This window comes from Cyprinodon tularosa, unplaced genomic scaffold (assembly GCF_016077235.1).
Source record: "Cyprinodon tularosa strain WSP-4 unplaced genomic scaffold, ASM1607723v1 ctg16, whole genome shotgun sequence".
NCBI classification, from domain to species: domain Eukaryota; kingdom Metazoa; phylum Chordata; class Actinopteri; order Cyprinodontiformes; family Cyprinodontidae; genus Cyprinodon; species Cyprinodon tularosa.
In genome coordinates this window covers 1,715,971-1,741,137 of record NW_024038437.1, presented here as the reverse complement: position 1 = coordinate 1,741,137, position 25,167 = coordinate 1,715,971, and the positions used below count along the sequence as shown (strand labels likewise).

The window sequence follows — 25,167 nt, the reverse complement described above, 5'->3', positions numbered from 1 at the left end:
TGACGTTGCTGAGCTAGGGCCAAATATATGAGCTAGGCTAAAACGTTAAATCGCAATAAAAGTGGGGTTTTAACTTTACAAAATCTAAATCATATAAATAAGCTTTTCAAAAAAAGAATTAACCAAATACGGTTGTTTTTGTCCGTAAAAACAGTGTAAAAAAATGAATTCTGAGAATTGTCCCTTCAAATTCTACGTAGGCACGCAAAGATCTCTGGGAAACGTAGTTCTCATTCGTTAGTATTTCCAGCCCCTCATTCCTGTCTCCTGGTACAGCTAACAAGATGCCGGCCGTACATCACAAACTACTCCTGGAGGACGCCCTGCAGGACAGCCCTCAGGTACGCCAGTGTGGGAGTCTTTTTTTCCACGCGTGTGGAGACCCTGTTAACACGATTAGTTTGTTAGGAGCGCAGAGGTTAGCTTTACTTTAGCCTAGCTAATATCCAGTTTCCACTGTGGGCTGTTTCCATTCCTCGATGGTGAAACAAGCGTCCAGTTGACACATTGTTATTAGGATGTAATCCCCCGTTAGTAACGGAAACGGCTGTTTGCTGCGAACACACTTTCTAACCAAACTGTAAATATCACATATTGGTTAGTTTTATGTTAATAATGCTACCTCTATTCAAAAGAGTCCTTTTATTTGCATTATGTACACCCTAAAGCTTCTGTTTTAAACATGTAACTCAACCCTTACTATTACTTTTGGTACAGTTTAATTTCCCTCGGTCATATTTAGAGTTGTAGTTTCAGGCTGCAGCAGAGCCAGTTTCGGCCTAAATCAGGCTTCATGGGAAAGGTTTCCATTATAGTCTGAATCAGCGCTGTCACTAATATTACTGCGTCTGCAGGATTTCAATGCATAACATTAGAGTGAAATAAGCTCTGGAAACCTTTGACTTGCTCTGGGCTGTTTTGTGTTATTTGTTGCATCACTCCCCTGTCAAACATATCTGTCTTCTTTTAATGGTCCTACTTTAAGTGCAGCTTATACAAGAAGATTTATTATTTTAATTTTTTTTTTGTTTTCAGGAAGCTGTCTTTTCCAGGAACAGGCTTTAATCTTAACAGAGCAAAGACTGACAATTCTGCAAATGGTTTAATTTTAATGTGAAATGTCTTATCTTTCTTTGAGTATCAAAAGTCAACTGCTGTCAAATGTAAACAGACCCAACCCTTATGGGCGTGTTACTTTCTGCTATATCCGCATTTCCTTGCTGCACCTGTTGGTATAAGTGGCTTCACTTGATTTTTTTTTTTTTTTTTAAGTTTGCATAGACATCCTGTAGTAAAATTTTTTATTAGTTTGTCCTCAAATCAAGTCATCAGTGTCTACATCATTAATAAAATAACTTTATTTCAGCTACTTATCCCCTTATTTTAACTTCCATAATTTCTGCAGCACTTTTCATGCACATTAATGCTGCATGAGCTTTTCCACGGTTATACAGTGGTGTCAAAAGTTCACACATTTCTTACTTAAGTATAGATACTGCAGTTTAAAAGCACTCTGGTAAAAGTTGAAGTATCAACTTCACCTCTTTACTCAAGTAAAAGTGAAAAACTATATGCTCCAAAAACTACTTAAAGTTTAAAAGAATAAAGTAACCTTTAAAAAAAAAAACAGCCAGATGCCACTATATGAACTGAAAGCTCAATTTTTCGACCATTTCGAAAAAATTCTTTGAGATAGGGCCAAGGATGAAGGAGGTCTTGTTGGTCTCCATCTCCCGATACGCTCTCGCCTGTTTCCGACCTTTCAGACATTTCAACATCTTTTTCTGAAAATTGTAGCATGGCATAGACAATTCACGTTTGCAGTTTGAAGAACACCTGCTTGCTTCTGATGATTTCCTTTAGCTAACCAATGAGTGTTTGCGTCATATGACTCATCCAATTACAGTAGTTTTCACTAGATGTGGATGGAGCCAATGATCTGCATTGGATGGCGCACATGACGTGAAAAAAATATTTATAAACATTAAACCGAAGCCAAGAGTAACGAGTAACATTTGTTTTAAAAATGTAAGGAATAGAAAGTACAGATACTTGTGTTAAAATGCAATAGAGTAGAAGTCAGAAATAGGAAGAAAAATAAGTGATGGAGTAAAGTATAGATACCTAAATAGTGTACTTAAGTACAGTAACAAAGTATTTGTACTTCATTGCTTGACACCTCTGCGTTTATATAAATAAAGTCTAAAAATTGCTGCGTGCATTTTCATATTACCTCCTTTATATATTGTTTCTTAGTATAATTTTGTTAAACTAATTTAATGCAACTAGTTTAGACTTGGAAATTCAACAAACTTTGGATTACTTTTATATCATACAAAATAAAGTAAAAAAATACAGTAAAGTTTGTGATTGTTCTGTGACCAAGGATGAAAAAGTAGCACAAGTGTTAATGTGCTTAGTTTAGGAGGTGTACTGATGGTTTAAACACTTTTCTGTGAGAAAGATTGATTAGAAAAGCAAGCAACACTTTTTTTCTTTGAATTTAAGCATGATCAGTTTTCAAAGATATGTCTTGAGGTTTATTCTACTTTCCCTTGAATTTAGATTAAAATTATGTAGTAAAGAGATGAAGTAGATTCTGGAACAGGGGAACATTAACCAGCGCTTGTGTTGTCTCACAGACCCGATCCTTGCTGAGCGTGTTCGAGGAAGATGCAGGGAATCTCACAGAGTACACCAACCAGCTGCTGCAGGCCATGCAGCGGGTGTTTGGAGCTCAGGTACCAAAGCACAAATGGTCACATTTACACCCTGATCCATTAAAGCCATTAGGTTGATGTTCAAAACTAAGATGTTTTCTTTAGATCTTGTTTTAATGACTCTGCTTTATGCGTTAGAATCCTCTCTCACATGGGCCATTTTCTAATCAGAATCCTGAGATGTGTATGTTTAAAGAAGGTTTCTGAAAGCATTTGCACTGAGAGTATTACCTTTACAACTCTGTTGCAAACATTTATAATCATGTCTTTGGATCTTATAGTTGCACTGTAAGGTTTGGTTTAACTCGTTGTCCCTTTGTTTCTTCAATTGAAATCTCATGTGAACTTTGATTCAAATCTTATCTTCTCATTTTGCTAATTCTTTTATGATACGCCAGAGACGCAGGATATGGCGCTCCTGTAATTAACCTTTTATAATAAGTAATTCCTTGTCTTCCTTCTGTTTTTGCAGAGTGAAATGGGGCTGGCCACAGAGCAGCTTTCACGGCAGCTTCTGGACTATGAAAAGAAGGTAAGTTTCCAGACACCACAGTAGAAACCGTGAAAGGTTCATAATTTAATTAACCTGTTTTTTGGCCGGGGCAAAACTGAAAAGAGCCACCACAACAGTTTCTGAACAAATATTTCTAAAGCTGGGCATGAGATTAATACCTAAAGATTAGAAGGGCTTTTAATGATTGCAATCTAGAATCGTTATACATATCAGAGCAGTGTTATGTTTCAAAAAAAAAAATCACAATTTATGGTAAAGATTCTGCAGAAAATACTCCATTCAGAAAATGTCAGTGAGTTAAAATTAAAATATAAATGCAACACTTTTTTGTTACTTGTTGTTCCTTTGTTAATTGTTCATAAATCTGTCCTCCTTTGCTGAGATGATCCATCCACCTAACAGGTGTGGCATATCAAGATGCTGATTAGACAGCAGGATTATTACACAGGTGTGCCTTAGGTTGGCCATATTAAAGGCTACCCTAAAGGTTGCTGTTTTACCAAGGTATAATACCACTAAGGTGGCCCGTAATGGTGGAGGGGAGTATTATGGTATGGGCAGGCGTATATTCTGCACAGCAAACACAGATGCATTTTATTGATGTTTTAAATGTACAGTTTTTTTTATTGCAATGATCTGTAAAAGATTTCCTAACCTGTTTTAGACGTTGACATTTAATATAAGCAAAATTGGCCGGTCTAAATGTGCTCTAAGTTTAGACATACACAGTCATTCACAGGAACCACAAAATGTCTGTGAAGTATGCAAAGATATCCGAAAGCTCCTCCGCAAATTGAACACAGCCTCATTTATTCACTATTTTTTTGTTCTTTAATTTTAAAGGAAAACTGAGATAAAACATTAAGGTTCGGAAAAAAATTACAGTTTATATAAGGGCTAAAGATGAAGGTATAATAACAAATTACTCAATTGTTATATACAAAGGGCTGCTGTGGGGATGTAGCCTCTGACTGGAGATGCTCTTTGATGATAAAAAAGCAAGAAACAATCTCACTTTTATTGCTCACATAAGCCATAAAGGGTCAGATGCAACCAGCCAGAGAGGTATTTTATTTGGGCCATTTTAACATTTATACTAAATCTCTTTCAGGAAAATGATTTTTAAGCAAATACTTTATAACAGAAACATGGTTAGAAACTTCTATCAACTGAAAAGCATTTCCATGATTAAAGTAGACACAATTGAGTGGGATCTTGAAAAATAAATTGTCCACAAAGGTCTTTTTACAGGTCAGACAGCTACAGTTGATCCAGAATGCTGCTGCCAAGTCCTCACTAAAAATAATAAAGTAGAGCACATCTGCCCAGTTATAACGTCCTTACACCTTCACAAAAAAATATTTTAAAATGCTTCTAAATTATTGAATGGCTTAGTTCCAAAATAGGTTACGGACAGGTAGTTAGTGCCTTATTCGCCCAGAAGGTTAAGATCCTCCACCATAAAGGGGAACGCCGTTTTTTTTTTTTTTTTTACATTGGCCTCTTGATTTTACATTATTACATTATGTTCTACTCACCCATATTAGTTTTGTGTCATTTGGAGCTGTTCTGAAGATATTAAATTTTGTAATATCCAAGTAACGTCTTCCTCTGGGCAACGAGTTGAAGGCTAAAACTAAACTGTTCATTATGTATTATATATGGTCGCCAGCATTCGTAACATGTAGGCGAATCACTGTCCTCCAGACATCCACAGTTATATATTTTATATTTATATTTTTTTAAAACAAAGCGGAGTGTGTATGACGTCATCCGCGTGCTGGCTACCATGCATTTATCCTGTCGGCTGAACTGCTGCTAGTTTTACTCACATGCCTGGAAGATGTCTAGTGCTACTACTACAGATGATCTCGCTCTCCAAATGGAATTAAACGATTCAGATTAGTTTGCCGAATGAATAGAAGGGGTAGAGCGTAGCCGCCTGTGGCCCGGGCTGCCTGTCACAACTGCAGTCCGGCGCGCAGATGACGTCATACAAACTCCGCTTTGTTTACACACCATGCTAGCATAGGGTAGTGTTAATGGGGCTATTCTCATAGGGTGACTAAATTAGTCAGAAAAAATATTTTGCTCTCCTTTTGTGTTAATTTTGTAAATAAAACATCAAATATATTGAGTCGAGAATATTGTAAATTACGCATTAAATCAGTGAATACAGCCTCTATGCTGTGATACTTGTTCCAAGTTAAGGTCAATATTGTGGCCAAGGTATGGGTGTAATGAGTAAACAATTGTGCTTCAACAATTGAGCTCCTGCTAGTGTAGAAATAACTAAACAAGTCAGAAAGTTACTTCTGATCTACTTCACACCTAATGTAGGAATAACAGCTGATCAATTTGTAGATTTAATGTGGAGTCACACAGAAAGGATTTAATCAGAAGTAAAAAAAACTCCTAATGATGCATTTCAAGGTTTTTTTTTTTTGTTAAGAGCTATAGCTCAGTGTCTCTGGGAGTCTTTAAGGAGTGTTTCGCCCCTAAATAAGCCTCCCTTTTTTGGTTAGATTTATGATAAAATTTCAAAGCCAACTGAATTCCCCCCCTTTCTGTCTAGAATTTTGCCCTTGGAAAAGGAGACGAAGAAGTCATCGCTACTTTGCAGAGCTTTGCAAAAACCGTTGGAGAGGTGAGTTCCTTTCTTTTCTGTCTGGTTTTTTGGCTTTTGTGTTTTTCCGTGCACCCGATGAGGGATGATAAGCGGCTCCAAAGTTATTAGTGAGGTTCTTTATCTCATTACAAAAGATGTTACACCTGTGCTTGCCCAGCATCCTGCTAGGGGAAAAAAAGAGGCTAATAAAAAGACCAGCAGGCTGCCAGCCCTGTGAGACCGGAACTGAGTGGCTAAGTAGTGAGGGGAATGTGGTGTTTGTCATGCTGAATGGATGAGCAGAGGGAAGCAGAGCTTTCTGGTCGATGGATGGATGTGTAGATGAATCAGGAGTGGCTGTTCTTGCAGTCAGAACAGATGGGCCTGTCGGTGTCAGCCATAGGGGGTTCAGGAGCAGGCCCTGTCAGCACCCAGGACTGGCATCCTCAAAGACACGAGATGTTGACCTTTTACTTCATCGTCCAAACTGAGGAAACGTCATTTAGCGGAGAGACCAAACCTGAACTCTTAAGTCTAATCCTATTGATCCACTTCCCACCAAATCAAACCAATCCACCTGCTTTACCCTGCAGACTTGTTGGTGTGGAGTTTGTTGATAAGCAGAGAGAATAAAAGAAGGATTTGCTCATCTGTGCAGTCCTGTTTCCATCGTCAGAGTGAAATGGAAAGTTTTTCATTTCCTTCACATAACCTGCTCTTGCTTTTTGTGCCATCATCACAACCAACACTGATGAATGAAAACCCTTTTATGGTTATATAAATAAAGAAAGCGACATCCTTCAAGATATCCATCTGTTGTTTGCATCTTTGTGCAAAGATGTTTGAAAATGTTATGTTGTTTTTTTTTCCCTAGCTAAACTCGCTCCACTCTGAGCTGGCTAACCAGATGGCTGACAGCATGGTGTTCCCCCTGATCCAGTTCAGAGAGAAAGACCTCACAGGTAGCTAATGGGGGAAAAAAGAAACGATAAATAAGTTTTTCTATATTTATCCCTTATTTAAAAAAAATAAAAATCACTCTTTGCAGAAATAAGCACTCTGAAGGAAATATTTGGCATCGCCACTGATGGTAAGCATGGAAATTTAGCGTTTTTCAGGAGCAAATTAGACAATTTTTGTACTTAATCTCAGTCCCCTCTCTTCCCCTGAGCAGAACATGAGGCGGCTATGGTCAAGTACAGCCGATTGCCCAAGAAGAAGGAGAATGAAAAGGTAGAATAACCACAGAGTGCTGATTTAACTAGCAGTAAAAACCCTTACAGTGCAGCAATGCTGCTGTTAATGCAGCTGAAGTGTTTAACAGCCATCTGAGACTTTATGATGTTAAAAAAGTGATCTGCTCCAGAGCTAAATGTGCTGTTAAACTGTAACTCTTCACTCTGAAAGTGCCGATTCTGTGGCTATTAAACATTAGAGCATGTTGTTCTGAAAGCACAAGCAAATGGAAGCTTGCTAAATTTGCATGTTTAAGAGCATGACCAGTGTTTGCATACGGTATGTAGGAGAGAGCAAATCTTGATAGTAGTAGATTTACAGGGTAAATTTGCATGCTCTGCCCTCTCCTGTTTGGACAGCTGAAGGCAGACATGGTGAAGGAGGTGGCGTACACCAGGAGGAAGCAGCACCAGGCCTCTTTGCAGTATTACTGCGCCCTCAACGCCCTGCAGTACCGCAAGAGAGTAGCCATGCTTGAGCCGATGCTAGGCTACACTCAGGCGCAGGTACTGACTTCAAGCTGACCTTTGAACTGTGTCTCACCACATGATCCTGATGGCAAAAAATTAATCAAAAGAGTCAAATATTTGTTTTTATAGGCAGATTTGTTTCTTTTATTAGTGTATAAAGAAACCGTTAAAGTAAAAAAATTATTGTACGTGTTGTTACATCGAAACCACAGTTCAGGATCTGCCCCCCTGGTAAAGATTTTTGAAAAACATTTAATAAATATTAAATAATCTATTCATTACAGTTGCATATTCTCACTTTGAAAATTTCCAGTAATGATATTGATATCTATCTTCTCGTCATGCTGATGGGTCTTGTTTTGTTACCTTTTAAATTAGTTCTATGATTTAAAAAGATTCTTCTGTATGTAGATCTATCCAAGTTCAGGTGTAATACTGCTTTTTTTTTTCTCCTATATTAGCTATAAGAACCTACGGAAGAGGATTAGGGCCACTGAAAAAAATAAAAGTTAACTGATTTTTTTTTTTATTTTATTTCAGTATAGTATGGGAAAAAAGTCAGAATTCTGAGAAAAAAGTCAGAATTCTGACTTTAGTCTCAGAATTCTGACTTTTTTCTCTGAATTCTGACTTTAATCTCAGAATTCTGACTTTTTTCTCAAATTTCTGACTTTTTTCCCATACTATACTGAAATAAAATTAAAAAAAAATCAGTTAACTTTTATTTTTTTCAGTGGCCCTAATCCTCTTCCGTAAGAACCTCACATAAATTCTTTATTTAAACAGTATATTCTTGTGTCCTTCCCATATGTAAGAGTCCAAGATCAGCCCCTCTCACATTATATTTACGCTCCAGGTAAACAGGAAACACTTAACCCTCTGATGAACCTAAATAGTGACATGAATCTTACACTAACCAGATGTACTTAAAAAAAAGAGGCTGGTTTTCTTCATTTTTAAAGTACCATTTCACATTCCTGCAGTGACTGATTATTTAAAGGATTTTTATACAGATTCATTGAGATTTGCAAATAAATATGAAAAGCTTTGCAGCTAGAAGCTATGTCTTATTTGCTTTGTTGAAACACAATAACTATAAAAGATATTTTATTTGTAGATCCATCTACACCCTAATAATGAACTTTTTATTATCTGTTTGCTCACAGATCAACTTTTTCAAGAAGGGCCTTGAGCTGGTGTCAAAGAAGATGGACAATTTTCTCTCTTCAGTGTCCAACATGACCCAAAAGTAATTCCATTCAATTTGCACTTTCCTACTAATGACTGTGGCTTATAGTGCCTTGCAGATTTTTTTTTACCCTTTTTCAATGTTTACTAATTCAATTAGATGAGTCCCAAACTTGTGTACCTAACCTACACTGAAAAAAATAATGCAACCATTTTTGGCATTTACTTAATCTTATTTAGTTACTTTAAAGCTACAGTGTGTAACTTTTAGCGACATCTAGCGGTCAGACTGCAGACTGCAGCAACATGAACATCTCCCCCCACCGCTTCTCCCCCCCAACAATACGGCGAGCGTTACGGGACAAAATGTCTTCCACGACGTCCGCATCACCTACCTTCTCAAGTGATGAGGTTTGTTTACATAGATAATTTTACAGATAGTATTTCATTTGTCTGTGTAGGGTATAGATTTCATGTAGACTTAAGATAATAAATATATCCGTTATTTTTTCTACATCGTTGTGACGTTTTGGCGATCTCGCAATCACTAGTTTGTTGGCTCTGCGCTGCCGTAGCGCAAAGATGTCTGCCTCCATGGCTGCGAGACCCGCTCCTATGTAATTATAAATAACGAATTCTAAGGCAACACAAATATTAAGGTTAAGAGGCTGAGCTCGTAGATGATGATAAATAACATAGATTTGTATAATATATTAAATTTCTGACTGTATATCCCTGTAATTATTACACACTGTAGCTTTAACACAATTGTTTCATGTGGTAGAACATAAAACAATTGTGTTGAACTAACTAAATATTATCAAGAAAATGCCAAAAGCGGTTGCATTATTTTTTTCAGTGTTCATGCAAAACACTTTGTGTGAAGAAAATCTTACTTTGCACACACATGTCAATAGTAACAAACATGTTGTTGGAAACATTATGCTATGGGCATCCATAGTTTTCAGCATGCTGGTCCTACACATGTATAACTTTCATTTCAATACATGGATGCACTGCTCTATCATTAGCTAAGCACTTAAATCTAAAGAAAACAATAAGGCTTTTAGTTGCTTTTTAGTCCCTGCCTCAAGTGGAGGAGTTCAAGTATCTTGGGGTTCTGTTCACGAGTGAGGGAAGAATGGAGCGGGAGATCGATAGACGGATCGGTGCGGCTGCTGCAATAATGCGGACACTGCACTGGTCTGTCGTGGTGAAGAGAGAGCTGAGCGAAAAGGCAAAGCTCTCAATTTACCGTTCGGTCTACGTTCCTACCCTCACCTGTGGTCATGAAATTTGGATCATGACCGAAAGAACGAGATCCCGGATACAAGCAGCTGAAATTAGCTTTCTCCGTAGGGTGGCTGGGCTCTCCCTTAGAGATAGGGTGAGGAGCTCGGTCATTCGGGAGAGGCTCAGTGTGAAGCCGGTTCTCCTCCACATCGAGAGGAGTCAGTTGAGGTGGCTCGGACATCTTCTTCGGATGCCCCCTGGACGCCTCCCTCGGGAGGTGTTCCAGGCACGTCCCACTGGGAGGAGGCCCAGGGGACGACCCAGGACACGCTGGAGAGACTACGTCTCTCGGCTGGCCTGGGAGCGCCTAGGGCTTCCCCCAGCAGAGCTGGAGGAGGTGTCTGCGGAGAGGGAAGTGTGAGAGTCTCTGCTTAGTCTGCTGCCCCCGCGACCCGGTTCCGGATAAAGCGGGAGACGACGAGTACGAGTACGAGTTGTACGGGACAAGATGTAGAACAATTCAAGTTGTGTGAAGACTTTTGCATGGCCCTGAAGGATTTACCGTAGAAATTGATAAATGATAAAAAGTCTGTATATTCAGATAGTTTTTCTCTTAATAAATAAATAATTTTGTCCAGTATTCAGAAGCAGCTGGATGCTGAGGCCGAGGTCATGCGTATGTCCCAGAAGGACCTTCTATCTGTGGAAGACACCGTCTATATGCCTGATAAGGAAACCAAGACGGTTAATCGCACGCTTATCCAGAAGGCTGGCTACCTCAACATTCGGAAGTAAGATTGATTGCTGTATTTCCAACCCCATCTGAAGTCTGCTGATGTCTCATATTCATGTGTGCCTGTTGATTTTTAAGTGGTTTCTGCAAAAAGTAAATTTGAAAAAATCCCTTAACAGACAAGCAGAAGTGAGTTATGGAGGTAGTTATTCCTGGAAATCTGGTCTAAAAATATGCAGAAAACATGAATGAAAGGAACAATAGGTCTGTCAAAGAAGACAAGGTGGGTCAGGTAACATGGTGACAGCGTGCTCCGTCAGCTTATTGTGGAGCAGATGTATGAGAAGGGGAACCTCCTTAATAGCTGGAGGGGGGGGGGGCAAAACTGCAGCGTAGCATTCGTTGTGATTTAGTGAAATGCCAGCGCTGTCGAATGCCGTCGCTCCCCCATATACATCAAAAGTCTCTGACAAATGTCTGTGACTCTAAAGGAAAAAGGTTTCCCAGATCACCAGTCACTCTGCACGCTTAGTGCCACCTCAACTTCTTTTCAGATGAACTGCTGGAAAATGAGATTCAGGGTTTTAAATGGTTTGGTATTAGGGCTATGAGTCACCGGGTGCACGGTCTGCCACACTCTGCACTACTGATCAAAAATAAAAATGTTTTATTTTTCAAAAGAGGATGTGTGAAGAAAAGGGAGCATGGGGGGTTCACGTGATTCATAATCCTGTAGTTTACAAATTAATAGATTAATCCCGATGGTAGATCTTAAATACATCAGTCAACTAGAAAAGACATTTATTTTCTAATGAAAAGTCAGTGTCAAAGCTGTTAGCGTAAATGGTAAACTGATCTGCTAAAGAAGCTAAACTACCCCAGAAACATTGATAATAAGTTAAAAGTAAATGATAGATTGAAAATTTACCTAAACCTTTTTTGCTGTTCAATTCGTCTAATGAATGATGTTCAAAGTTAGGCAGCAAACTAAACTATAATTATGAAATTAATTCTGCTTCTGCCTCCTTTAACACCCAGTCGGCCTCAGCAGATGGCCGCTCACACTGAGCCTGGTTCTGCTGGAAGTTTCTTCCTGTTAAAAGGGAGTTTTTCCTCTCCACTGTCACTACAAGCACGCTTAGTGTGAGGGATTGCATTCAAGTCAATAAGTTGATGCAATCACTTGGTTTTCCTTAGATAGAAAACTTGAATTGGTGCTATAGAAATAAACTGAATTGAACTGAAATGAAATGAAATACAGAGCAAGTATATTAATATATTGTTGAAGGTAGAAACAGTGCCCTTCAAAATACATACAGGTGCTGGTCATAAAATTAGAATATCATGAAAAAGTAGATTGATTTCAGTAATTCCATTTAAAAAGTGAAACTTGTATATTATATTCATACATTACATACAAACTCATATATTTCAGATGTTTATTTTGTTTAATTTTGATGATTACAAATGACAACAAATGAAAATCTCAAATTCATCATATCAGAAAATTAGAATATTACTGAAGACCAATAAAAACAAAGGATTTATAGAAATGTTGGCCAACTGAAAAGTATGAACATGAAAAGTATGAGCATGTACAGCACTCAGTATTTAGTTGGGCCTCCTTTGGCCTGTATTACTGCAGCAATGCGGCGTGGCATGGAGTCGATCAGTCTGTGGCACTGCTCAGGTGTTATGATAGCCCAGGTTGCTCTAATAGTGGCTTTTAGCTCTTCTGAATTGTTGGGTCTGGTGTATTGCATCTTCTTCTTCACAATACCCCATAGATTTTCTATGGGGTTAAGGTCAGGAGAGTTTGCTGGCCAATTAAGAACAGGGATACCATGGTCCTTCAACCAGGTACTGGTAGCTTTGGCACTGTGTGCAGGTGCCAAGTCCTGTTGGAAAATGAAATCTGCATCTCCAAAAAGTTGGGCAGCTGCAGGAAGCATAAAGTGCTCTAAAACTTCCTGGTATGTGGCTGCGTTGACCCTGGACCTCAGAAAACACAATGGACCAACACCAGCAGATGACATGGCACCCCAAACCATCACTGACTGTGGAAACTTTACACTGGACTTCAAGCAACGTGGATGAAGTGCCTCTCTTCTTTTCCTCCAGACTCTGGGACCTTGATTTCCAAAGGAAATGCAAAATTTACTTTCATCAGAGAACATGACTTTGGACCACTCACCAGCAGTCCAGTCCTGTTTCTCTTTAGCCCAGGCAAGACGCTTCTGACGCTGTCTGTGGTTCAAGAGTGGCTTGACACAAGGAATGCGACAGCAGAAACCCATGTCTTTCATACGTCTGTGTGTGGTGGTTCTTGAAGCACTCACTCCAGCTGCAGTCCACTCTTTGTGAATCTCCCCCACATTTTTGAATGGGTTTTGTTTCACAATCCTCTCCAGGGTGCGGTTATCTCTCTTGCTTGTACACTTTTTTCGACCACATCTTTTCCTTCCCTTCGCCTCTCTATTAATGTGCTTGGACACTGAGCTCTGTGAACAGCCAGCCTCTTTAGCGATGACCTTTTGTGTCTTGCCCTCCTTGTGCAAGGTGTCGATGGTCGTCTTTTGGACAACTGTCAAGTCAGCAGTCTTCCCCATGATTGTGTAGCCTATAGAACTAGACTGAAAGACCATTTAAAGGCTTTTGCAGGTGGTTTGAGTTAATTAGCTGATTAGAGTGTGGCACCAGGGGCCATCAATTTTGAACCTTTTCACAATATTCTAATTTTCTGATATGATGAATTTGAGATTTTCATTTGTTGTCATTTGTAATCATCAAAATTAAACAAAATAAACATCTGAAATATATGAGTTTGTATGTAATGTATGAATATAATATACAAGTTTTACTTTTTAAATGGAATTACTGAAATCAATCTACTTTTTCATGATATTCTAATTTTATGACCAGCACCTGTAGTCGATTCCTCCAGGCAATAGCAGAAAAGTTTTTGGGCTTTTTTTGGTGCTAAAAAGTTTTATACTAACCTGCTAATAGTAACAATTTTATCTTTTGCTCACATTATATTTACTTAAACGTAGGTAGCCTAGTGTGCTAGCCAATTTTCTCAAATGTTTATAGACCCTTGTTACCAGGCAGGTTTTTTGCCAAAGAAAAAGAGGATCCATTAAAGAATTCTGCACAAAACAAAGGACTGGTTTAAAGGTTTTCACAATCAGTCGAGTTTTGGGAGCTTTTTATTTCATACCTCTTTTATTCCAACAGATTTCTCGGGGGATTTTTTTACTGTATTCATTTTATTAATTTATTAAAGTTGCTCTTGCAAATTATGTATTAAGATCACATTTTCATCACTAAAACCAATATTTCACTTTAAATGCTCTATAGCTTCCATTCTACCACTGCTAGAAATGTTAACTAACCACCATGTTAAAATAAGGAGGCAGCTGCTCATGGCTCAGGTGCTGCTGCTTAGCCTAGTAAACTAGCCCCACCTGCCAGCGGCCAAAATCATTTTTGCCTGCCAGTGGTCTAGCTTCGATCAATGCCCCGGACCCTAGAACTGGCGGGCCAATCACAACGCAGAGATGTGTTTTGAATTTTTCGATGCAAAGCGGGTGGGGTTTTGAGGGCGGGATGACAAAGCTGCGCGACTCTGGAGAAAGCACAAGAAAGATTGCAACAACTATTGAACAGTTCTCGTTTGATTCAGCTTTGGAATAATTTTTGGAAGGATTAGATTTTGGGTTTTCGTTGAAACGTGAGCAGGAAGAGGCTCTACGCTCATTCATTTTTAAGAAGGATGTATTCGCCGTTTTACCGACAGGCTGTTTGTTTACCTTCCCCCACCAGCTTCCTGTCGCGCTTACTATGTCACACTCAGTGGCGCTAATTGGTCAGAGCGTTGACCAATAGGCACAGAGATGGTTTGAAAGACAACGGGTTGCTTTCATCAACAATCTTCCGATGTCTCATTCATCGTGGCCAGACTAAATTACACATTTAATCTCACATTTAGTCTGGTTTATCAGACTAGCTGTTGCTTTCATTTATATATTATTAAAGGATGTTGCAAAGGGAAGAACTTGTTTGCAAAAATTTGACTTTTTTTTCAATTCAATGAACAATAGAGTGGTTAATGTCGTCAGCTTTAGATAGGGGAAGAAAAAAAATGTCTCAAATCTAACTTATTGCAATTGTTTAAACATTATCAAAAGTTTCAATAAGTTAAACCTTAAAATATTAGCCATACACTCACCGGCCACTTTATTAGGTACTCCATGCTAGTAACGGGTTGGACCCCATTTTGCCTTCAGAACTGCCTCAATTCTTGGTGGCATAGATTCAACAAGGTGCTGGAAGCATTCCTCAGGGAGTTTGGTCCATATTGACATGATGACATCACACAGTTGCCGCAGATTTGTCGGCTGCACATCCATGATGCGAATCTCCCGTTCCACCACATCCCAAAGATGCTCTATTGGATTGAGATCTGGTGACTGTGGAGGCCATTTGAGTACAGTGAACTCATTGTCATGTTCAAGAAACCAGTCTGAGATGATTCCAGCTTTATGACATGGCGCATTATCCTGCTGAAAGTAGCCATCAGAAGTTGTGTACATTGTGGTCATAAAGGGATGGACATGGTCAGCAACAATACTCAGGTAGGCTGTGGCGTTGCAACCATGCTCAATTGGTACCAAGGGGCCCAAAGAGTGCCAAGAAAATATTCCCCACACCATGAAACCACCACCACCAGCCTGAACCGTTGATACAAGGCAGGATGGATCCATGCTTTCATGTTGTAGACGCCAAATTCTGACCCTACCATCCGAATGTTGCAGCAGAAATCGAGACTCATCAGACCAGGCAACGTTTTTCCAATCTTCTATTGTCCAATTTCCATGAGCTTGTGCAAATTGTAGCCTCAGTTTCCTGTTCTTAGCTGAAAGGAGTGGCACCCGGTGTGGTCTTCTGCTGCTGTAGCCCATCTGCCTCAAAGTTCGACGTACTGTGCATTCAGAGATGCTCTTCTGCCCACCTTGGTTGTAACGGGTGGTTATTTGAGTCACTGTTGCCCTTCTATCAGCTCGAACCAGTCAACAAGGCATTTCCGCCCACAGAACTGCCGCTCACTGGATGTTTTTTCTTTTTCGGACCATTCTCTGTAAACCCTAGAGATGGTTGTGTGTGAAAATCCCAGTAGATCAGCAGTATCTGAAATACTCAGACCAGCCCTTCTGGCACCAACTATCATGCCACGTTCAAAGTCACTCAAATCACCTTTCTTCCCCATACTGATGCTCGGTTTGAACTGCAGGAGATTGTCTTGACCATGTCTACATGCCTAAATGCACTGAGTTGCTGCCATGTGATTGGCTGCTTAGAAATTAAGTGTTAACGAGCAGTTGGACAGGTGTACCTAATAAAGTGGCCGGTGAGTGTACATCTCGGGGTTTGGAAAAAGGCCGTGTATTTTCCAGCTCAGAGTGGTAGGAAACATTTATTTTAATTTAAAAATTTAAAAGTTTGCCCTATTCTTCTTTATAGGTAGGACAAGTTTTAATTTTTCTTATCATAGATATTATGGCTGTGATGTCCCGAAAGAGATGGAAAGTGATTTATTTGGTTTAAATACGTAAATAAAAATACTCAAACTGAAAGAAGTTGACTTTTAAAAAAAAATATTGCTTTTTCTGTCAGAAGCCTGAAAAACTTTCTTTGGGCAAATTTAGGATCAGCACTGAGCTGTGTGTGCACCGCAGTTTAGCTAATAGTGCTGAAATTTATCAGAGATTTACTGTGATTAATGTTTCAGTTTCCTTGTGGAAATGGCTGACAGCAGAATGATCAGTACAAATGAATTTTGGATTCAAAGTGTCTCAAGCTTAGTTTCAGGAAAGAGCTAAGCAGGTGTTGTCATCCTGAGTGACTGATCTTAATGACTTCCTGTTTGTAACGGGTGATGCTCTGTCGCTTAATGCCTCATTCATGTCTAATAAGGATCTTTTAAAAAGATGAAAAAACATCTGGTGGATTCTTGGTAATGTTGCACAAATATCAACCAGATAGGATGGATGGATGGATGGATGGATGGATGGATGGATGGATGGATGGATGGATGGATGGATGGATGGATGGATGGATGGATGGATGGATGGATGGATGGATGGATGGATGGATGGATGGATGGATGGATATGAGGCCTTCAGATTGTATCAAGCTTATTATAATAATTTTAGGAGCTTTATCAAATTTCTTTATTCTTCATTTATTCAGTTGAAGGTTAACCCAGTTTTTTCTCCTGTTTCCTAGTAAAACTGGGCTGGTGACCACAGCCTGGGATCGACTCTTCTTCTTCACCCAGGGAGGAAACCTCATGTGTCAGCCCCGCGGGGCCGTGGCAGGGGGCATGGTGCTGGACCTGGACAACAGCTCCGTCATGGCGGTGGAGTGTGAGGACAGACGCTACTGCTTTCAGATAACCTCGCCTTCAGGAAAGACGTACGCAGCCTCGTCCCCTCTGACAGTGATTGTTATTTACCAAATAAAAGTGAGACCATACTTAAATCGTTTGCTTCCATTATCGCCTGCAGGTCGATGATTCTTCAGGCTGAGAGCAAAAAAGAATATGAAGAGGTTGGTGTCAACAGGGAGGCCGTTAAAACGACAGCGTGTTTGATCTCCATCACAGAGAGATGTTCTGCTATAAGTATCTGTCACCGGACAATGGAGACGCTGTCAGGCATCATTGCTGTGCTTTTCAGTTTTGTTTTAGCCTGGACACCTCTGAGTTGTCTGTGACAGCTGATATCAGTCAAGTTATTTTAGTCCAATTGTGACAAAACTGAAGGGAAGCTTTACTTTTTTTTTCTGTTTCTTTTACAGTGGATTTGCACCGTGAACAACATCTCCAGACAAATCTACCTGACTGATAACCCAGAGGTAAAGCATAAATACGCAACTAGAATTTAAATGTTATACATAGCTGACGATAGCTGCAGTTATATTTCTATGATATTGGAGGTGAAGTAAATTATTTGGGAAAATATGTTTTGGTTAAATGATACCAAAGCTGATCTTTCTGGCCTTCTTAAAAATACAACTTGTACCTTTATAAAGTCACACTAATTGAAGTTTTAAAGGCTCCATTCTTGTTGTAGTGCATGGTGGGGGTAGTATCATGCCTTGGTAATGATATTAATTATATTTTTTGAAAGACCTGCAGTTGTAAATGCAACAAAAGGTGATATTAAAATGCTGTGTTTCACTTTCCACACAATCAGAACAGATCTGTTTAATATTTTTACTGAAGAGAAATCGTAAATATGTTTTTTAAGTACAAATACCGTTATAACTTCCTACAGATTTCACTCCATTAATCAGTCACTACTAGCTCTATTCCTCCTTTTTTATCTCATGAACCATTTCACAGCATACATTCATAGCTAGCAGTTGTGCTTTTGCACATTCAGATTAAATAGATAGAAATGAAATTATTTTAAAGAGCTAAAGCATCATGAAATAAGCAGCAAATCAATATTTTTATCACTAATTTGGTAAAGTTTCACGGCTTAAACATCTCAACCCAGTCGGTCAGTTTTCTCTTATTTTCTTTGTTCATATCTCTACAGTCTAATTCTGATTTCTGTAAATAATTGAACTTCTTTGTTCCTTGTCAGGCCGTGGCCATTAGATTGAATCAGACCGCCATTCAGGCGGTAACTCCGATCACCAGCTTTGAGAAAAGACAAGATGGTTCTCCCAACCCAGACAGGTCAGTATCACACTTTAAAACTCTACTATATGTAGACAACGGTGTAGTACAGCTTTATGTTTTTGTTACATTCAAAATTGTAGGTTCATAAAAAATAAACTGAGTCTGCACAGAATAGGGATTTTTGGCCCCTGCAGGAGGAGAGAGCCACATTCAGCCACATTTGCTCTCTGGCGGGTTTCCTCAGCAGAAGCCTTTTTATTAGCAGATCATAACACATGGGGTGGGTTACAGAACAGTGTTCTTCTGACAAGGCAATTGATCGGGTCATAGGACAAAATGCTCCTCCTGATTGAATCACAGAATAGAGTGGTCTCCTGATAACTGTGATTATCTTTGCACAAACATCAGCAGTTTTCTACCAAAGTTGCATGACAGTTTGCAGTAAACAGAGTTAAGCATCTCATTTCTTTAAAGTTCCATATGCACATACTTTAATTTTATAATAATCATTGAATAAACCTGAAAGTTTTATAAAATCCTTCCAAGTTGACTGAGTCCTTCCATTACAATGAGATAAAATGGTTATAGCCTAAAATAAATTTTTGCATCCTTAGTTATATGTTACATCTGTATGTTGAACACTTTTGCTGTTTAAAAACAATTAAGAAAGGTTGACACTGCGCTACTTTCTTGAACTGAAGTTTGAATGTTTCAGGTCTGCTTTAAAGAAACAATGACAAAAAATGGACACAGTATGGAATACAGTATGGAAACATCTGGGAAAGAAGACAGTTATTTTCAGCCTGATCTGCCCAAATGTTATAAAGCCTTAGTGAAGAAACAGCAGTGCCAGAGCTGCTACTGAGGGAAGAATACTCCAAGTTAGCATCAATGAGAGGTTTAAATGAAAAACAAAGATACATGAAGGACTTCAAAAAGGAAATTATTTTCTATGACATATCAAGATATTCTTATTTAGCCTGGGAGATGAAAAGAAAGAGTGAGACCATTAGCAGATAACAGGAAGGCTGAACCAAATAGAAAGCACACTGGAAAATTTTGATCTAAATAAGTCAATTTTTCTATTTTTGGCCTTTATTTCTTCTTGAATTGAGGAGACACTTTGCGAATGTAACAAGACGATTTACATTTAAAAATTCTTGGATTTTCTTATTTCATGTGAATATTATCTAATTATCTTATTTGAAGAGTAAAAGTAGTCATTCCATTGGCAAATCATCTTATTTACCTGCTCAAATTAAGGGTAAATAAACTTAATTTAAGAAATGTTGACTTATTTCGATCATTTTTGGTGTGCAGTTGCTCTGTTAATGTTGGCAGCCTTCTGGATAAAACCTGGATTTACATTTTAAAGCCTCTTCTTAGGTGCCACTAAAAGATGCTTCACTCATTCTCTCACACAGCTTGGCATCACTTTTGATTCTTTAACTATTCATGAGAGGAATTTTAAAACTTAAAGATTTCTGTGCTTTTCTGACATCTTATGTATGACAAAGAAATCCCAGAACAAGTTTCATAAGGCTAAAACTTTCTAAAGCCACAAAATTCTGATCAATACATCTTTACTGTTAACACGATAAAGTGTTGGAACATTTTTAAACACTAAATACATTCTTTTTTTCTAGGACACTGGTATAAATGCTTAAAAATAGGAATTATTTAGATGATGTTGGAGACGATGGCTTGATTTGTATTGCTAAAGAATTTGGATGATGTGAATGATGATATATTAAATTGCACTGGAAAAAGTTTAAATCTAGATAAGTCATTTTTTCTTTAAAAAAAAGTGCATTTGTTCTTGAATTGAGGAGGTAAACGAGACATTTTGCCAATGGAACAAGATAATTTACACTTAAAATAAGAAAACACAATTGCATTGTCTTATTTCAAGTGCACATTATCTAGTTATCTTATTTTAAGAGTAAAAATACTCATTCCATTGGCAAACTATCTCATTTACCTACTCAAATTAAGGGTAAATGCACATAATTTAGGACATTTTTACTCATTTCTAGATGGTTTTTCCAGTGTGAATAAGAGGCTTCAAGAATTTTGCTGAATATTTTGTCATGTTTGCCTTTCATCAGAACTAAGTATTAAATACTTCAAAATAAGCTTCCCTTTGGGAAAGGTTTTTAGTTTATTGAGTTCATTCCCTGAAAACCAGACTCATGCTGTGTCTTGGTCCTTCAGGGCCAAGCCAGGAGGCGTCCAAGCTGCTGGAAGCGATTCCCAGAAAACAGAGGCTGCTGCTCCAGAACCAGAAGACCTGATTGCTCCTGGGACGCCTATTCAGTTCGACATCATGCTGCCGGCGTCAGAGTTCCAGGACCAGAACAGAGCTGGGGGGAGGTGAGGCAAGGCAGCAGGTTGTGCGTGTTTATTCATATGAAAGACACAGGCTGCAGTGGGGCCCTGCTGATACTCCCAAACACCGGCCTCACTGAGTTATTACATCATTTCCAGGAAGCTGATTTCTTCATAATGACCAATGCAGGAGGTAAACTGCTTTTTTATTTTGCTGATTCATGCTCTTGCATCGTTACAGGCGGACAAATCCATTTGGAGAAACAGAGGAGTGTACAGCAGAGAGCGATGGTAAATTGAGCCTCGTGCAGCATTAAAACGCTCTCTAGGTCTGCTCTCAGCTTCTGTAATTGATGTTTCCTCTGCAGACTCCCTCCTGCAGCAAGTGTTCGCCGTGCGCTTCCTGGGCTCCATGGCTGTTAAGTGCGGAAACAACCAGGAGGTGATCTACGAGGCCATGAGGCAGGTGCTGGCTGCCCGAGCCATCCACAACATCTTCAGGACCACGGAGGCTCACCTCATGGTCACCAGCAGCAGCCTCAGGTGCACATAATCTGCTTTAATTCAGTTTAGAGGTGATCAGGTGTGATGCATTTGCTGTTCGGCTTAGTTTAAAAAATCTCCAAGGCAAATGAATCAATAGAGATGAATCGGTTTTAGCAAAAAGCTCTCAGATGTGATCATCGTTCCCTGAAATATTAAATATTTGTTTATATTTCTGTCTTTGCTTATTATGCATTCCATTCCAAAAGATATTTGCGATAATTATTTGTCAAATGATATGAAAATGTACTAGCAGAAAAAAAATGTCTTTACTTTTTACAGGTTAATTGATCCCCAAACTCAAGTAACAAGAATAAGTGTAAGTATGACATTTTTTGTTTGTTTTTTTTTATCAGAGGCTTCCGTCATGTTTTCCACCTTTATCCCTTTTTCCTCAGTTCCAGCTAGACGAGGTCTGCCAGTTTGCGGCGCACCAAGAGAACGGACGGCTGATGGGGTTCGTGGTCGAGGGGAGAGACTGGAGTGACGGAAACGAAGAGGGAGAACCGTCGTTTAGCGCTTTCGTCTTTGAGAGCAACACTGAGGGCGAAAAGGTCTGCTCTCTGTTACATCAGCATTTTGTTAGTTTTATGTTTCAGGTGGAAAACATGCTTACTGAAGCTGAACGTGTGTAATTAGTTCTGCCCTTTTCCTTTCATTCACAGATATGTTACACCATAAATTTGGCAAAGGAGATTACAGAAGCAAAGAAGGTAATATGGTGTTACAGAAACCTAGGAGCAGGAATTAAAACATCACATTTTGATTCTATATTAAGATGGCAAAAAGCTGGTACCAAGAATTTACTTTTACTTACTTAAAATACAATCTTTTTAGATGTCATTTTTAACTTACTTTTACTAAAGCCAACAGTATTATATTTATAAATTTATTACATGACTGCATGTTTAGCATAAAACATCTGTTTGAACTGAATGGTGAAATTTGCATGGAAATAGGTTGGAACTCCTCCACTAGAGGGCACCCATGGTCTGGAATGAGAATACAATGAATTTGAACTTGAATATATTTGTTATGCTTTCAATGTTTGAGGAATCCGCTTATGATTCATTAGGATAGCTTTAGATATGATGCCATAGAGCGGTATGAACTGGTGATGTGAGACAAAAGAATCACCTAATGCTGCAACTCTAGCCAAATCTTTGGGGTGTCTCTTCCATTTAAGACTTAAGTTTCTGCCTAATTTCCTTCTTACAATTTTCTGCTCACTTTATTTATAAAATAAATAAATAAAACATATTTGTGAAGGGCCATATGTCACATTTTCCCACCTGAGCTATGGATTTCTACAGCTCCTCCAAAGCTACACTAGGCTGCTTCTTGTTATTAAAGCTCTTCCTGTTAGTTTAGTTTGCATTAGTATGATGATGGATCTACCTATTCTTTATTTTCTGATCATCTAACCAAAGTTTGTGATTCGTGAAAGAACTAGAGCATTTTTTTATAACCTAACCGAGGTTTAATCTCGTCTTGGTAGATCTAGTTTGTTGGTCTGCATGCCTCCTCTTGCTCTTTGTTCGTTGCTTTCCAACAAACCTCTGAGGCATTCACAGAAACATTAGATTTGTATGATTTTTAATTACACACAAATAAAATCTAATTAAGATTTATGACTGTTTGCTGCACTAGATTTTATTTGGGGGTATCAAAGTTAACAAAATAAAAGCATCCCATTCCCTTTACCATTATGTACTTGTGTTAGCATATCATATACAATCACACTAAATTAAACAAACATCTGTGTTTGTTTTATAGATGTATAAAGGTTAATGGGATGTTAATACTTTTAGCAGCTTTAACACAAAGTGAGGTCAGTGAATTTTCACTGTGGGTGTTTTTTTTTTCTGCCAAAGGATCCAGAAGCTCTGGCCGAGCTGATGAAGAACATGCCTCTGACCAATGACGGCAAGTTTCTGCTTCTCGAGCCCGAGACGACAACAAACAGTGGAGCAGGCCAAGAGGATCTTGAGTCTGAGGCCTGAGACGTCTCCCCCCCCCCACCCCAAAGAACAAAACATCAAAGTCCAGGTTTTATTATGACCTTCATCCCAAGTCTAGTACTGTAACACTGTCCCAAGAGGGACGGCTTTGTTTTTACAGAACCTGTGCAGCTGCATCTCCATACCACTGCTGTGCTAGAAGGACGTCGGTTCAACCAAAAGCATCAGATAAATCATCTTTTTGCTGTTAAATATCACCACATTCCATTTTTAATATTAGTATGGAAGTCATTTCCTTCTTTGTGCACCACTTTACAAGGCATGCACATCCTAAGGTCCTCCCCTGGTTGGTACTGGAGGTGCCCATCTCTTCATGTCTGGTTTACAGTTATTTCAGCTTTTCTTCCTGTGAAAACCTTGTAAACTTATATGTAATTATTCTGTTTTTTGCATTTTATTTCCTGAAGCTTCATATAAAAAAAATATTGCACTTTTAAGGTAAAGCACTCATTAATACAGCTAAAGAAGCTAAAACTGTTGAAAGAAGTAAGTTTAGACAATGTTTGCTTTTGCTCATAGTGACTATAGTTTATTATAACTACCTAGAAATTGTGGGGTAGGAGGAAGACATTTAATTCATCTCTGCAGACTTTAAATCTTCAACACTAACCTGAACTGACATCCTGCTTGAAAGAGTTTCCCACTACCTGCAGAAAACAGAACAGAGGCTAATCTGCCTGCGACATCCTTAGTGAGAATCTTTCCCAAAAACAACTCTATGCTCCATTTCTTTTGAATCTTGTGTAAATATGATTTGTTAGTGTCTATTTGCCATTGAATCTGTATGTGTGTGGGGTGTATATGTGTGTGTGTGTGTGTGTGTAGAGGGCCTGCTGCGGTGCATGATTAAATGACACCGTTCGCTCCTGCTCCATTTGTAGAAGATTAAAGCCTCTCTTCCAAGTACCGAGCTGTAATACAAGAGGAAACTCAACTCTAATTTTCTCCAGTAATGCATGAAACGAGACTCAGCCAAGTATTGCGATCTTGGGTGGGGGGGGAAAAAAAACGCCTGTTTTCGCATGTTTATTAATGATAATCGAAGCAGAGGAGCTGAAAGTTGAGTTATCGGTGGGAATTTTTCATTGTGCGTTTCTGCTCTGTTTGAACCCAATTTACCATTTAATCTGTAAATTCTGAATATTTTCATGACCTTGAATGTTACAATACAGGATTTTGCTTGTCGTCTTATAGTAAAAGGGTTTAGAGGCAGAACCTAACAAAATACAAGGGGCTATTTCATTTAGGACATTTCCAGTGAAGAGTCGATAGAATCATGAAGGTCAGGAACCTTTGGCCTTACATGAAAGATGTAAGGAGCTGTTCTTCTCTGGGTGGAGGGGTCATACTTTGACAACAGATGTTAAAGGCATGCTATGCAACATTTCTCTGTTAATTAATGTGTTCCATAAGGTTTTGGATGATTAAATGAGTCATTTTAGGTCGAACAAAGGTTTTCTCGGCCGCCCTGGTGGTCTGTAGGGGAAATACCGTACTTGCAATTGCAGGAGCCCTCGGCCCGCACCCACAGGCTCAGAAGTCTTGTGCATCGCGAGAGTCGGTCTTGCTTTACGGCGAGAACTTGGCTAACTACAATCTTTATTTAGACACATGCATAACAAATAATGTATGAAAACATGCTAAATTTTCAAACTCGAAAATTGGAACAAAATAGTCCCTGCAGTAGACATGGTGATTCGTTGCGTTCGCCTGTCTGCTAAGCTCAAAACAACCTCGCCTGGCTTGACGGAGAAACCAGGAGAACAGCTGAGCATATTTACGACAGCACACTTTTACTTTCGCCCTCTGGGGGGAGCCTCGCTGGAAAATCAACACCGGTTGCATAGTATACCTTTAAAAACTTGAACAGCTCGGCTCTT

General features: G+C 39.0%; 1 protein-coding gene across 1 annotated transcript; it reads left to right on the top strand.

Moving 5' to 3' along the window:
* Nucleotides 1-220: 220 nt before the first annotated feature.
* appl2 (adaptor protein, phosphotyrosine interaction, PH domain and leucine zipper containing 2) lies at nucleotides 221-23,665 on the top strand. Its single transcript, XM_038280427.1, has 21 exons — nucleotides 221-341; nucleotides 2,643-2,741; nucleotides 3,193-3,252; nucleotides 5,810-5,881; nucleotides 6,717-6,804; nucleotides 6,891-6,932; nucleotides 7,017-7,075; nucleotides 7,438-7,584; nucleotides 8,715-8,797; nucleotides 10,608-10,760; nucleotides 16,991-17,179; nucleotides 17,272-17,314; nucleotides 17,564-17,620; nucleotides 18,358-18,452; nucleotides 20,610-20,768; nucleotides 20,965-21,014; nucleotides 21,092-21,266; nucleotides 21,549-21,585; nucleotides 21,665-21,820; nucleotides 21,932-21,979; nucleotides 23,141-23,665. Exons 1-21 carry the CDS (start codon nucleotides 285-287, stop codon nucleotides 23,267-23,269), a joined length of 1,998 nt encoding a protein of 665 aa, XP_038136355.1. The 5' UTR covers nucleotides 221-284; the 3' UTR covers nucleotides 23,270-23,665.
* The last annotated feature ends 1,502 nt before the right edge of the window (nucleotides 23,666-25,167 follow it).

Coding starts and splice junctions, on each gene's coding strand:
- appl2 (XM_038280427.1), top strand. CDS start 285: ATGCCGGCCGTACATCACAAACTACTCCTGGAGGACGCCCTGCAGGAC. Junction 6,805..6,890: donor CAGAGAGAAAGACCTCACAG/GTAGCTAATGGG, acceptor CACTCTTTGCAG/AAATAAGCACTCTGAAGGAA. Junction 21,980..23,140: donor AGATTACAGAAGCAAAGAAG/GTAATATGGTGT, acceptor TTTCTGCCAAAG/GATCCAGAAGCTCTGGCCGA.